The sequence below is a fragment of the Falco punctatus genome (genome assembly GCF_963210335.1).
Source record: "Falco punctatus genome assembly, chromosome: 15".
Taxonomy (NCBI): Eukaryota; Metazoa; Chordata; class Aves; order Falconiformes; family Falconidae; genus Falco; species Falco punctatus.
In genome coordinates, this window is record NC_137595.1 from 23,516,185 (window position 1) to 23,530,604 (window position 14,420).

Here is a 14,420-nt window from a genome sequence, read left to right on the forward strand (position 1 = left end):
CGGGGCGGGGCGGAGGGCGCGGCGGGGCCAATGGCCGGCAAGGCCCCGCCTCCGCGGCGGCGCGGGGCGTGGCGGCCCCTCCCGCGGCGCTGAGGGAGCGGAGCGGCCCGCCCGGCCCGGCCCGGCCCGCCCGGTGCTGCCCGCACCGGCACAGGGTGAGCGGCGGCGGCGCGGGCCCCCTCCCTTCTCTTCCCCTCCCTTCCCTTCCCCTCCCGGGCCTGGGGCCCGGCCCGGCGGGGCGGGGGCTACCCTGCCCCGCCCCGTCGCTCCCCCCCCACCTGGGTCCCCCGGGCCGCGCCCTGCCCACCCCCCTCCCCGGTGGGTTTCCATGGCGACACCCCTCCCGGGGCGCGGGGGTTTCTTTGGCGGCGGCCGCCGCCCCCAGCCGCTGAGCCCCCCGCCGCCCCGGGCCGCCGCCCCGGTGCTGAGGCGCTTTCCCTCTCCCCGCAGCCCCCAGACCAGCCGAGCCCAGCGAGGCCCCCGATGATGCCAGGGGCGCGGGTGGCGGAGCAGCAGCGCCTGGACGTGTGGCGGCCGCTGTCGCCCCAGTGACGGCCCCGCCATGTCGGTGATGGTGGCGAGGAAGAAGGTGGTTCGGAAATGGGAGAAGCTGCCGGGCAGGAACACCTTCTGCTGCGACGGCCGCATCATGATGGCCCGGCAGAAGGGCATCTTCTACCTGACGCTTTTCCTCATCCTCGGCACCTGCGCCCTCTTCTTTGCCTTTGAGTGAGTTGCCCGCGGCGGCCCGGTGACCCCACAGCCCAGGGACTGAGCTTGCCCAGGGCTCGCCTGCCCGGTGGCCTTGGGAGAGAGGGGGGAGCCCAGCACGCTGCGGCTGGCTGTGGCAGGATCTGCCTCTTTGCCCTCAACAGATTGACCCTGGAGCTTCTTGGGGAGGATGGGCCCCACTGGAGCTTTCCCCCAGCTCTGCCCATGGGGTGAGGCTAGCGCTTCGTCCTGACCGGTTCGGCTTCCCTGTGTTTGGGACTTGCATCCCCTTGCACTGAACACAGCTAGAGGGGACGGGGGTTCGGGCATGTGCTTGTCGCCAAGGGGTAGCCGGGGTGCAAGGGCGCTGCTGCTGCAGCAGCCCAGGCCAGCGTGGCCTGAGCCTGTGTCCCTACCGGCTGGGTGTGCATGCAGCCCCCAGCTGAGGCCAATGAGGGAGGTGACCCAACCGGAGAATTAACAAAAAAGGAGTGAGCTTGGTGGCACTGGGGTTTAGCACTGATCCAACTTGCCCTGCAGCTGCCTGCTAGCTGGGTGTTGCAGAATGCTGCACTACAGCAGACCCTCCTGCCAGCTGGAGTCCTCGTGTTTGGAGAGGATCCGGCTGCCCTTTTAGATCAGCTCAGCAGCCTGAAGACCTGCAGCCAAAGTCTTGGACACTGCTAAAAGAGCAGGACCTGCCCCTTCCCCACCACTTGCCCATGTGAGGGGCTGGGGAACTGATCTGGCCTTAGATTAATCCTACAAAAAAAACCCCAAAAAAACCCCCACAAACCAAACAAAAAGAAAAAAAAAGCGCCTGTGTTTACCTAAGTACTGATGTTGTGGGGAGGGGGCAGAATGCCCCTCTTGCCTGGTTTGAAGATAAGCTTGGATCAGCTAAACAACTGTGAAACTTTCCTTCCTCTGTCTCCTTCAGCATGTTTCTTAGGGAGGCAGGGACTCTAAATGGTGTTGGGTAATGCAAAAGCTCTTTAAGCCAGGAAAGCAAGTGGAAGAAACTGCTCCCTCGTTAAGCCTTGGCTATTCCTCCAGATAACGTAAAGCACTCAGCCCAGATGCTGGCCTCCTAGACATCTTCCCTGGACAAGGGAACTTGTCTCAACTTCCCCCGGCCTGGCATTGCTCTCCCTAGCTCCTCTTGTTTAGTGGATGCCGCTGGCAGCCTTGGAAAGGGCTTTCTGGAACACTCTGCTGAGGCTTGCCACATCCCAACAGCAACAATGGAGTGGCTAACGTCAGGCCTTGGTCAGGTATGAGGCTGGTTTGTCCTGTAGCTTTGGAGGCAGGTGCTGTACAACTGTAATGCAGGGTGTTGGGGTTCCTGAGTGTGGAAAGCCCAAATTATCCCTGACTCAGTCTGAATTCAAATTCAAAGGTATGAAATGACACCACTGTTTGTCTTGTTGTTTGTTTGTTTTGGGTTTTTTTTTTTCCCATCTGAAAAATGGGGTTAAGACTTCCTGCCTTGCAGGAAGAGCTAGTAAGTGTTACTGCTCCAGAAACACTTATTGTGAGGGATAATTGCTCTTGCTCCCTGCGGAGCCTGTCCTTAACAGAAGAGCGAAGCCACATCCCGCTCTACCACGTTTGCCTTTGCCAGCTGCCTGCCGTGGTTGTGCAGGACAGAGCGAACCCAGGCTGCCTTTCCAGTCCTAGCTGCTGGAGGAGCTGGCAGTGTGATGGTTAGTTTGGCCATGGGTGCAGCAGGTACGTGACTGGAAATTCCTGGAGAAGCCTCTTCCCATGCTCTGGGAGGCAGAGGGGTCGCTCATGTCCTTGCTTGCTCAGAGACGTGCATTCTACGTGGAGCTGGAGGGTGGTCTTTGCAGGGGCTGCTGACCCAGGGGAAGTTTTGCTGGGAGAGGAATCATCTCTTGAATTTTTAGTTAAAATGGCTGAGTAGTTTCAACTGGGGAGATGGGGAAAAGTTTGGGAAAATTCAAAGTATCTATTAGATTGTCTCAGTGTGTGGACCTTAATGCTTTCTGTTTGAATGAGATGGTTTTGTTTTGATTTGTTTGAGGATTTTTGCATTTGGGATGGGGATGAAATGTTGCCTTCCCAGCCAGAAACACTCTGCAACGTCTCTGTTTCAGCGACCGAGCTGAGAAGATGAGCAGCTTGGCTGCTCAAGAGCCCTGCTTACCCTGTATGCCTTCTGCATGTGTTAGGGTGCTTTTGCATAAGGGTCTCAGCCTTGATCTTTTTGCTGTGTTACCCATTTCTTTTGGCTTTTGGCAGATTCTTTGGTGTTTGTGTGGAAATTCATGGTTTCCCCCTTAAAGTCTGTGCTACAGAGGAACAACTTGGGTTGTTAGGATCTGGTTTTGGAGTGAAGCAGACTGTGGTGGGTAGAGGAGTCCTTTTAATTCTTATACACTCGCTGTAGGGTTGCCTGTGTTGTGAATGCTTATTTCATTCAGCTGAATCACTTGCGCAGTCACACCTTGTCTAAACAAGGCTTGGGGATGCCTGAAGCCAGAAAATGTCTTGCTACTCGATCTGAGCCAGTGCGGGTTTGATCCTCGCCCTCCAGGCTGCTCTGGCTGGGCTCTGATTACAAACGCTGTTGCTGGAGAGCTGTTGGTGACTGGCATCGCATGTCATGAGATAAGCTGCTGCGTTCCTCCCTGAAAGAGTTGTCCCCAGCCATGAAATGACAGCCTCTCTGTTTGGGCTGCTGCTGGTGGGGTTTTTTATTTTGTTTTTGCGTTTTTATTTTTCCTTCAAGTAGCTCCAGTGCCATTAGCTTATCTGCTGTGCCTCTAGTGGAATGGTCTGAGGCCATCTCAGCCCCCATGCATGGGAATTTATATGTTTTTATCCTCTAGGCTGTAGAGCTGTGGTCTGGAATTGGGTAAGTCTTTCCATCGCTGAGCGAACAGGACCTAGAGGGCTGACTAAGTTATCAATGCTCTACCTGGGGATCTGGCTCCTCCCTCCCAGATAAAGCAGAGGGCCGTAGAGCTGTGCTGGCTCCTGGGGAAGTGCTCTGCAGTGACTGGAGTCCTCTGCCCAAGGGCACCTCTCTCGCCACCACCTTGGCAGAGAGCAGCTCCTGCTGCTTAAGGGCTGTGGTGGGTCCCTGCAGGGTCCGAGATCTATATTTAATTGGGTCTACTCTATGACTGTAACGCGTCACATAAAATTCTGTTTAATATCCTCTTGGCATTATTTCAGGCACTTAATGAGAACATCAGCTTTTGTGATAGGGCGGTTAGTTGTCCAACTCTGCTTGTGGTATTTGAGCACAAGGAGAAGCCCAGGTAAAGCACTTGTAAAATCCATTTGAGAATTAAGATGATGGGATGTAGTGTCTTCTCTCTGGCTGCTGGTAGTTTCCTCTGCAGTTTGCCAGCGTGTCTGTAATGGCCCTCCTGAAGTGAGAGTTCTCCATTTAGCTCTCCAAAGCGTGTGCAAGAGAACGGGGTTTCTATTGTCTTCAGTTTTTCAGCACGAACAGTTGATGTTTGTAAGTGTTACAGGCAAGATAGTGCCAGCGATGCCAGGCTCCTGAGTGCGGAAAAGAGCTGCTGTTTGCTTTTCCAATAACCAAGCAACTTTATCACTTTCTTTACTTTTTTTTTTCTTTAACTATGTAGAGATTAAAATTTTTTTGTTTTCTGATGAGTTGAAAAAACCCATGGTGACACTTCATGTGACTTAACTTTTAAATGTTGTTTTTTCCAAATCCCAAGGATCCAAGGTTTGGCACTGATAAAGACATGCTCCTGAGACGGCTTTTACCTCTGCTTAGGTCCATGTCAAGCATTGTCAAAACTTAAACACAAGTTGATTGGTGCTTTTTAGTAGTTACAGGTTCTCTCGGTAGAGGTAAACTTGTTGGTATCCAGAGTTCAGCTAGTTTTGCTCATGAAGACGTGTTTCTGCGTGAAGCAGCTGCTCCCGGGTTTGTTAATTGCATGCCCTTTTTCTTGTACGTGGGCTCCTTTTCGGAAGACAACCTTGGTCTCCCTGCTGTGTGCACATCCTCTATAGCACCACCGTTCCCACACAGGTCTTGGGGTGCTCTCCTGCCTGTGTGGAGATGTGAGTGTAGCTGGGAAAAGAGCAGTAACATTGGCATAAGGTTTCTGTTTCCTGCTTAAAGTCGGTTGTTGCATCAGTTGGGTTGGAAGCACGTGGCATGTGCTCACGGTGGAACCGCATTTGAAGTGGGTCTCTAGCGAGCATTTTCTGTGTCACTGTTGACAGACAGGGAGAGTTTCTGTAGACGGCTTCAGTTCTGCCCGAGTCCTGCTTAGGAAAGGGCACTGAACTTCTAGCACTGCAGTGCAGCGGTTACCCAGGTTTTCAGAGCAGCAGTTTCCATGCTTCCTGCAGGTACATCAGCCTCTGCAAAAAATCCCAGGTCTGGGAAATGCAGACGACTGTAAGTGCTCTGGTGAGGGTCAAATGTTTGGTAAAGATACGACTTTGCTTCGCTAGCATTCAGGACAAGTACACAGTGTGGTTATGCATTAGTTTAGGAAAGTTAAATAGGTGTTTTGCAAGTGAGATGTAAATAAATTATACAACAGAGCTTGCGCTGAACCCTGGAGGGACCCAACCATGAGATGTGCTGCCCAATGGCCATGGCTGAAGTCCACTTCCATCGTGGCTGGCCTGTTTGTTTTCCCCTTCCTCCAGAGTTTTGCTGAATGTGCTGCTTACAACAGACCTTCCCAAGCAGTCGCAAAATAATCGGTCAAGCAGCCGTTGCACTGTAAACTTGTGGCACCTCCCAGCTTCTGATTCTTGCTGCCTGCCCCCCCCACCCCCCTACCCCCGCTATTCTAACAAACTCTTTGTTTAAGCCTTTCTCACCCCACAGCCCGCCCGCCCATGATGATGGGTTGTGATAGTGCGGTTATTGTCTGCTATTAGATGACAAAATGCTCAAGAACACAGATATTGCACGGGGAGTGGAGGAGAAGCAATATCCTTACATGCCAGTATGTCTCTGTTGACTCTCAGCTTTCCCAAACAAAAGATCTTTAAAATGTCTGTTACTTAGCAGTGTGAATGAATTGCTGAGCATGATGGTGCTGTAGTCTAGGCATAGACTGAAGAATCCCCGGTGCTAGTGAGTACCAAGTCAAAACGTTGCATGGTGGTCTTACCTGTTGCTCAGCCGTTCTGGACGGAGCTTGGCTCTTTCTGCCATGGCAGATGGTCTGGGGTTATTCCCTGAAAGACACCTTCTTAAAAGCAAGGCCCTGTCAGCACAGGGAGGGATGGGAGACATGCAGCAGGCTCAGTGTTGGGTCTCAGGATACAGTTTCAGTGCGGTGGGGGTTTGTCTCACTCAGGCCTCTCTGACCTTGCCTCCAGGCTGCGTTTGTGCCTAGGGGAGGGGATGCAGAAGCACCACCAGCCCCGCTACCTGGGGAAGCAGGAGGGCCCTGCTGAGCACCTGCTGTGCCAGAGCACGTCTGAGCAATGGGGTTGGGCAGCTGGCACAGTGCCTGGGTGTTTGCTTTGTGCTGGAGGGAAGATGGCAACAGGACAATGGCTTTGTTGAGCAGACATCTCGTGCGCTTCGGTGAATGGCAGCTGAAGGAGCTAGTGTTAATCCTTCATTGTGTGACTTTCCAGGTATCTTTTCCCCAGCAGACAGGAGAGCAGGCATCTGGTGTTTTCAGGGGCTTTGTCCCTGTCCTCCCTGGCTGCACACCTCTGGGCAGACAGGCAGGCTACTGGGGATTGCTTCTCTCCCACCCTGAATTGGGGACCTAACCTGCCCTGTGCCTGTGCCTCGCTGGGAGCTGGATGGAAGGGCTGGATACTGGCTGAATGGTGCTGCTTTCCTTGCCACAGCACAAAGATGCGTAGGAAATGGTCAGCAGGGAGTGAGTCACATCCCATGCTCCGGCTCAAATGCAGATGGAATGGGGACCGCACTGGTTGCTGCAGGGTCTGATCCCATTTATTCTTGAGTGTCGCTGTGTAAAGCTTTCAGGTCTGTGCCTGGAAGAGTACACCTGGCACGGATCATGTGCTTGCGGGCAATAAATCTCTTTGCTGACAGTACACTGACAAAACTTAAAAGGTGTTAGTGTATATCTGAGGCTGGAAGCTCTGGCACGGGTTCGGCTCAGATTTAACGTGGTTCACAAATGCATATTTTAAGCCCGTAATATGTTTGTGTTGTTGTAACAGTTGAAAAGCTGTCATGTCAGCTGGACAAGGGTCAAGCTGCAGCCCTTTGAGGCAGACCATGTCCAGCTTTTAGAAGAATGAACCTGTGTTCCTTCCTAAAATGGGATCCAAGGTTTCTCTTTAATTGCCAAATGACTTGCAGCTCTCTTTCTAGACTTTGCCCTTGCAAAGGGAAAGCAAAGTTATCTTGGGCTGCCTAAAGACGATAAACTCAGCCCTCTGGCTGCTTGACCTGGCACTTCAAATGTAGGCAGGACTCTGCACATGGAGAACTCTTAAGGATTGTGTCATTTTGAGTAACTGCAGAGTTTGTAGTGTTTAACAACATTGGTTTAGGGACATGCCCTGTGCATCGCTGTAGAGGTTTTTGTGTTGTGGCTGTGGCCAAAGCGTACCGTAGTTTCAGTATACAGCCCTTTCTGTACCTCGTTGCACACAGAGGTCAGTCACTGGAGTCAAGCAATGGCAAATTGAAGCCTGGCGAGCCTTCCTGCAGTGGATGGTGGGCTTGCAGAATTTGGTGCTGCAAACCAACCAGCCGGAGCTAGAAACTTTATTGTGTTTGGAGAAGCTATGGGTGGGAAAGCTATCCAGAATTAAATTGTTAATGCTATGGATGTCATGGAAGTCACCTTGCTTAGGATGACAGATCCACTGGGGAGGATAATCCCGTGCCTTTCATCACAGTAGCCTTATACTTTCTTGGAGAGCGACTGTGGAAAGCAGGAGTCCGGGTTGGATCCAACCCCGTGAAGTCAGGGCTTACCAGAAAGCCTGGGTACCCAGCTTCATTGAGAGGAACCTGGGGAAACAAGGCGTGCAATGAGAGGTGAGATTTTGCACAAGTGTTGAGAATTGGGTGGGGTTTCCATCAAACCTTAGGGAAAAACTCCATAGAAATTTCACGCTGCCATAAATGGGGTTTTCTGAAGGAATCGGGCTAAAAATGTGTTTTCTTTAAGACCAGTACATCTCTAAACCTTGACTTCTGTACAGGCCTTCTGCACAGCTTGCACTGCCCATGGAGACATGTTTGTGGGTGTCTAGAAGTGACATGGGGCACAGGCAAGATTAATCTCCTTGCTCCCTTTGCACTACCTCGGTCAACGGGATTAGCAACATAATTCCTTATCGGACCTTTCTGTATTTATAAAGCAAACAAACCTTGTGCTGTGTTTCGTCTCTCGAGCTGGGGTTGTCTTGGATCCATTCCTGAGAAGCACAGGACATGGTTAATCCCTGGAAAGTAATTTCTGTGGTACTGGAAGCTGCTGCCTTTTTAGGGGACAGCTAGAGATTCCCACCATTCCAATGTGCTGGTGGGCTTTCAGACTAGGCTTTGTGTGCTTCTCCAAGAGGTGCTGTCCATCCCTTGGCAGCTGGCTGCAGCAGGTGTCCTCTAGGCAAGATCCCTCTCGTTGGCTGGTTGTGTTTCTGGCGTTGCCCGTGACTCAGAGCAATGGGAGCTGGAAACAAAACAAAGTGCTGGAAAGTATTCTGTGCCTGGCTGGTTAAAAACATGGGGGAACGTTTTGATTGTGGCTGGTCATTAGAGCTGCCCCAGGGGTGTTTCCCTGTGGTGGTGGGGTCAGAAGGAAGTGCTGAACAGCTTCTCTTCTCCAGCTGTAACCAGCGTTCAGAAAAGTCTGGACTCTGACATCTTGCCAGGCTTTCGGGCCCTGGCTCAGGCAGACTGTGCAGCGGTCTGATTCATCGCCTCCTGACATCTCTCTGCAGGTGTCGGTACCTGGCAGTCCAGCTGTCCCCAGCCATCCCCGTGTTTGCAGCAGTTCTCTTCCTATTTGCCATGGCTACGCTCCTGCGGACGAGCTTCAGTGATCCTGGGGTGATCCCGAGAGCCCTGCCTGATGAGGCAGCCTTCATAGAGATGGAGATTGGTGAGTGCGGAGCCAGCCAAGTTGGCTGGAAAAGCCTTTGCATTTCTGGCATATCTATAGGCTACTCTTACTGCAGAGCCTTTCTTCCCGGCTGGCCCTCCAAAAGTGAGGATTGCCCCAAATGGGGCATCTTACCACCTGCTGGCTATTTCTGCTTGGCTGAGTCTCAAAAAGTTGGTGTGATGTACCGAATTCCCTTTCTGGGAACCTTTTCACATGCTGTTTTCTGTCTTGTAGCCATGTACATACAAACTTGGTTTGCTTTTGGGAAGGGGTGCAGGAAGCTTGGTGTGGGCACCTTGATCCTTCAGGTAGAGAGGAAGTTTGGTGGATGTGGGTGATGCCCCCTCCACAGCCCCTGTCCATATGCCCATGAAAGCTCTGGCATCCCTTTTCTTGCCTCCAAGCCTTCAGGTTGGCTCTGGACTGTGTGAGCAGAGCTGCAGCCGCTGGCTCCGGACCCAGCAGACTCTGATCCCACTAGCAGGAAAAGCAGGGAGGCGAGCTGTCATTCTGGGCCTGTTGTGTTGTAGCACCAGGTCCAATCTCTCCTTGATTCTCTTACTCAGAGGCCACCAACGGTACCGTGCCGCAGGGTCAGCGCCCACCCCCACGGATTAAAAACTTTCAAATCAACAACCAGATAGTGAAGCTGAAGTATTGCTACACATGTAAGATCTTCCGTCCGCCCCGTGCCTCTCATTGCAGCATCTGTGACAACTGTGTGGGTGAGTAGAAGAGCTTGTGCCTGCTCCAGCACCTGGATGTTAAATGAGAGCCTTTGGGAGAGGGCAGGTGGAGACCTGCACCCCATCTCGCTCTGTATTGGGTTTCACACTGTGTGTGCTGAGCGAGTCCAGAATGGTGGTGTGTGAACAGACAGGGACAGTCTGCTTCATCTGAAGCTCAAGGAGCTTGAGATTTGCTTGGAACCTAAAGCCAGATGGTTCATCTTAGCCAGTACTTCTTTGGCAATAACTAGTGTAACGTAAGTGTAACTTGTCCTTGTAAATGTGCAGTCCATTTCTGAGTTTCACTGAGCTGCTGGCCTTGCTGGGCTAGAGGGTTCCAGTGGAGAGCTGTGTCTTGCATGAAAGCTGCAACTTGCATCAGCACAGGGATTCTGCCATTATGTTGAGTGCCCTTGTTTTTTGTTCCCCTTGCTGCATCGCAGACTTAACTCTTTTGCGTATCATGATTGGCGCATGTTCAGCATCCCTTCTCAAGGAAGAAATCCCATTCTTTTGGATCCCTTTTTTCCTCTGCAGGTTCCCAGTCCTTTGAGTGTTTATACAGTTCCTTGGACCCTCTTCTAATTATTCCAACAGGAGTAAAGGGCACATGGGTTAGATAAGAACTTCTGAGCCCAGGCTGTCATCTAACCTGTGTGCTGCTTTACTAAAAGCTCTTAAACTCTATCTGAATGTGCAAACCGACTCATTAGTAAAATGATTTTGCACTTTCTTACATGGCCTCCCCTTCTGGAAGGGGGCCGTGATACAGGGCCCTGAGTTAGCAGAGGGGTTGGACTTGATGGCCCGGGGAGTCCTTGTCAGCCTTGGGAATATTTCAATTCAGGGCACGGCAGTAAAGCATCTGGAGGCAGGCAGGACTGCACTAGAGCAGTGCTGATCTCCATTTTTCCTTTCACAGAGCGCTTCGACCATCACTGTCCCTGGGTGGGCAACTGCGTGGGGAAGAGGAACTACCGCTATTTCTACCTCTTTATCCTCTCGCTCTCACTCCTCACCATCTACATCTTCACCTTCAACATAGTCTACGTAGCACTGAGTGAGTCTGGCTCTGGAGAGAGGGATGACTGGGCTGGCTAAGGAGCTGGAGGGGGGGATACAGATGGTGTTGCAAACCAGAGGTGATGGAATGGGAAAGGGAGCAGGATTTAGTGTGATGTTCCAGAGAAAAAAAATACCTCTCTCTTTGTATTGCCAGAATCTTTGAAGATTGGGTTTCTGAACACGTTGAAGGAAACCCCAGGGACATATCCTTCCACAATGCAGAGGGGTTGGCTTCTCCAAAGCTGGGTGTAAGTTTGAGCTGCATTCTGGGGGGACTGGAGTCTTGATGCTCAGGGTTCTCCATGGAGTCTTCCATGGTGTTTTCCCCTGTGACTACAAGGTGGGGAGTGATTTTGTGGCTTTGGGGAGGAAGGTAAAATGGAAAACCATGTCTAGGAAAAGAAAAGGAGTTAGGATAGTGTGCCTGGGGGTAGTGACACAGCTGGGCTGGGACTGTTGCCAGGCTGTTCCCAGTCCTTAACTGTCCTTACTGTACTGGAAGTGCTCATCTGTTTCTTCACCCTGTGGTCAGTGGTGGGGTTGACTGGGTTCCACACCTTCCTGGTGGCACTGAATCAGACAACCAATGAAGATGTAAGTAGACTCTTCTTGTTCCTCTGAGCCATCTCCATTTTTCGTCACTTCCTCAGCATGTCACGGTTGTGTCCACCTTGCTGACGTGGCCTGTGGCCTGAAGGCAGGGCTCTGTGGGCTGGGGCTGGTGATTGGTGAAGCAGACCTGAGCTTGTGCCCTGACTGTTGCAGATTAAGGGGTCCTGGACTGGGAAGAACCGCGTGCAGAATCCCTACAGCCATGGCAACATAGTGAAGAACTGCTGTGAGGTGCTCTGTGGGCCTCTGCCCCCCAGGTAAGCTCTCAAGGGGCCACCCTGCCACTTTTTCCCCCAGAGCCTGGTGTAGGACTGTGTGTAGCTCCCCTTGCTTGGGTACAAGGCCTGGCTGCTTTTCTGCCAGCGCTCTGTGTGTGTGAGGCTTCCAGAGGTCAGTTGGGCTGGATGCTCTGGGGTGGAAGGCCTTGTGTTGCCTTCCTTGCCTGTCTTCAGTGGTTCTAGCTTGTGACGTGCTGCTGATCACCATGTCCTTGGGAAGCCAGTGGGGGAGTGGCTCCCCTTACCTGGGGCAATATATGGAGCGAAGGTGCTTTCCAGGGCACTCGTTTTGGTGGGATCCCACGCTCTGAACTGCTTTCCAAGGGGCTTGGTTTTCACAGGAGGAATGTAGACGCTGTAAACTAGGTTTGGCTGTGCACAGCCTGTTTTGGAGTGGAACCTCTTGACCTGACGTTTGTTTTCCACCAGCACTTTTCCTGCCAGGAAAAGTTCACTAGCTTCAGGGGAGGTGTGGGTCTCTGATGGTGTGATTCTGTTCTTGTAGTGTCTTGGACAGACGGGGCATCTTGCAGCAAGAAGAGAGCACAGCTCAGGAGGAGTCATGCCCACGGGGGCCCAGCACTCAAGAGCCCACTGCTGCTCAGGACTCTGGTGGGCAGGCAGAGGAGAGCAGAGCTCCACAGAAGGACGGCAGCCTTCCTCACTTGAGTGCTGTGAGTGATTCCCTCCATGTGGGGGGTGAGTGGGCGGCATCTGCTTGGAGTTGCTGGTGCTTTGGGTCAGCAGAGAGAAAGCTGATACTGTGACTTAGCATGAACAAAACAACGCTTGGGGGGCCTTGTTGAGAGGCTGCTGATAAAAAGCTCATTCTGCTCTGGCCCTGGAAATGAGCATCTCTTGATTTCCTTTGATTTCCTCAAAGGAAGTCACAGCTGGTTGTGCTTTTGGAGATCTTAGTCCCGGGAGCTGGCACCTATGGAAGCTAGGAGGGGTCGAGGAGGGGTGGGAGATTGCAGGCATCTTGTTTTGGCACTGAGTGCAAGCTAAAGGATTGTCCCTGGGAAGGGCCCTTGCAGATGTAGAATCTCCATTGCTGGAGAAAGCTATTGCCCACTGGATATGGCCCTGAGCAGCCTACTCTGCCTTTGAAATTAGCCCTGCATTAAGGATGTGGTTGGACAGGAGGCCTCCAGAGTCCAGTGCTCCCGATCTTAATGGAGCTGCTGTTTTGCCTGTTTGGTGGCCCCTGGTTTCTCCCAAGCGCAGCTGAGACCTCTGTCTGGTGGAGCTGAAGACAGGACCAGGGCAGCAGGGCCAAGTGTCTGTGTGCTCAAACATGCTCTGTACTGGGGTGTATTCATGCAAGTCACTGCTGTCTTCTTTCTTCAGGTCCCTGCACCATCCCTGAGCAACGCTGAGATGCCGGAGCAGAAGCAGCTAACATCTGGGGAGCTCCCGGTCCCATCCCAGAATGCTGGGCAAGCAGAGCACTAGCATCTGCTTGAAAGGGAGAACTTTCGTTTTGTCTAATCAAAGCTGGAAGTGATAGAGGAGAGGAGGAGATGGGCTGGATGGCAGGCAAACGATTCCTCATGGCCATTTTGCTTTAGTCATTATTCGCCTTGATGCACAGGCAGTGCAGGCTGGCACTGGCCTTGCATGGTGTCAAAGGATAATGAGGGTGAGTGGCCCTCCTTGGTCACCCAGGGGCACTCGCCACTACTGAGGCTGGTCTGCCTGTGGGCCGAGGCAGGACCTCTTGCTCTGCAGGTTGTCCTGGATGCCAAGTACTGGCTCTGTGGCTGGGGCTGTCCTCCATCTGGCCCCAATTCTGACAAGATGACTTGTGGTCAAGCAGCTCAGGAGCGATGTTAGGGTCGGCCTGCTCTCTACTGCTGAGGAATCCTGATGGGAAGAGGAAAGCCAATTTATGGCAGTAGTGTCCTCTCTCCCCTCCTCCCTCCTTCCTCTAATCTGTGGCATTGTTTTATTGGTTAACGTGGCAGGGGTTGTCGGGAGACATTTCGGTGCCAAAAGGGCCAAAACAACCGGGAAGGTGTGTTCTGCTGGCAGTGGTTTTTAAAGTAGCTTCCTTCCCATGTTCCTTCTTTTCATGTGACTTGGCCTGCACGAGAGCAGTTGTGGCGGGGGGCACTCCTTCCCATCCTTTCCCGGGGCTCATGCCTGACCCAGGGGCTTGAGGGGGGGAGCAGGGCAGCCCATCTTCCTGCTGCTTGTCTCCACCCCGTGCTGGCTGCAGAGCAGTTGTGCAAGGGGTGTATCAAGCTGCAGAGGGGAGGGCCTGCCTGTGCTGTTGGCTTTCTAGCTAGTGCCAGGGCTGCATTTGCTCATGGGTGCCTGCGCCAAGCACAGGCGTGCCCTCCCCTTGCCTGCCAGGCTGTGGCATGCCACTCAGCTGCTGCTCTGCAGAACCTCTGCCCCGATTCTGTGTCATGTCATCATGTTCCTGTGTCCTCCCTGCCTTACCCTGCATTTCTCAGCCATCCTCGACTGGCTTTCAGAGCCTGAATCTTCCCTGGGTTTTGCAGCTGTTCGGGGACTGGCTGTCTGGTGTTGGCCATCTGCATCGCCTTGGCAGAGGAGGGAGGAGAGGCCAGGGCTGGGCAGTGGTGGGAGACCTCTGTGCTGTGGCAGGGCTCCTCTTCCGCTGTGACGCTCCCTGTCCTGCATCTGGCAGCCAGGCTGAGAAGAGCCTTGTGTCTGCGGGTCCCTGCAGAGGCCGGTGATGGAGGGAAGGCTGTTTTGTGTCCTGGCAGCTGTTGATCCTGTACCATGAGTGCTGGGTCCTGTGCCTCTCTGCAGACATGAGGTGAGCGAGTGGCAGGTGGAGAATGTCCTGCTTGTTTCTCCGTGATGCTCCTGCCTGGCAGCATGAAGTTGCTGCTGCTCCTTCCCTGGCCTCATATGCCATCCTGCTTTCAACAGTGCCATGGAGCAGAGCGCAGCGGGGAGTGTTG

The 14,420-nt window shown here is 53.0% G+C and overlaps 1 protein-coding gene across 1 annotated transcript; it reads left to right on the forward strand.

Annotated features, from left to right (window-relative positions):
* Positions 1–39: 39 nt before the first annotated feature.
* On the forward strand, positions 40–13,543 carry ZDHHC9 (zDHHC palmitoyltransferase 9). Its single transcript, XM_080365396.1, has 10 exons — positions 40–155; positions 451–729; positions 8,635–8,795; positions 9,365–9,523; positions 10,449–10,586; positions 10,746–10,798; positions 11,087–11,185; positions 11,357–11,460; positions 11,987–12,155; positions 12,832–13,543. Exons 2-10 carry the CDS (start codon positions 563–565, stop codon positions 12,934–12,936), a joined length of 1,155 nt encoding a protein of 384 aa, XP_080221522.1. The 5' UTR covers positions 40–155; positions 451–562; the 3' UTR covers positions 12,937–13,543.
* The last annotated feature ends 877 nt before the right edge of the window (positions 13,544–14,420 follow it).

Excerpts from the sequence above, each read along its gene's own strand:
- ZDHHC9 (XM_080365396.1), top strand. The coding sequence starts at position 563 with ATGTCGGTGATGGTGGCGAGGAAGAAGGTGGTTCGGAAATGGGAGAAG. Across the intron at positions 9,524-10,448 it reads CATCTGTGACAACTGTGTGG|AGCGCTTCGACCATCACTGT; the intron begins GTGAGTAGAAGA and ends TTCCTTTCACAG. Across the intron at positions 12,156-12,831 it reads GCCTTCCTCACTTGAGTGCT|GTCCCTGCACCATCCCTGAG; the intron begins GTGAGTGATTCC and ends TTCTTTCTTCAG.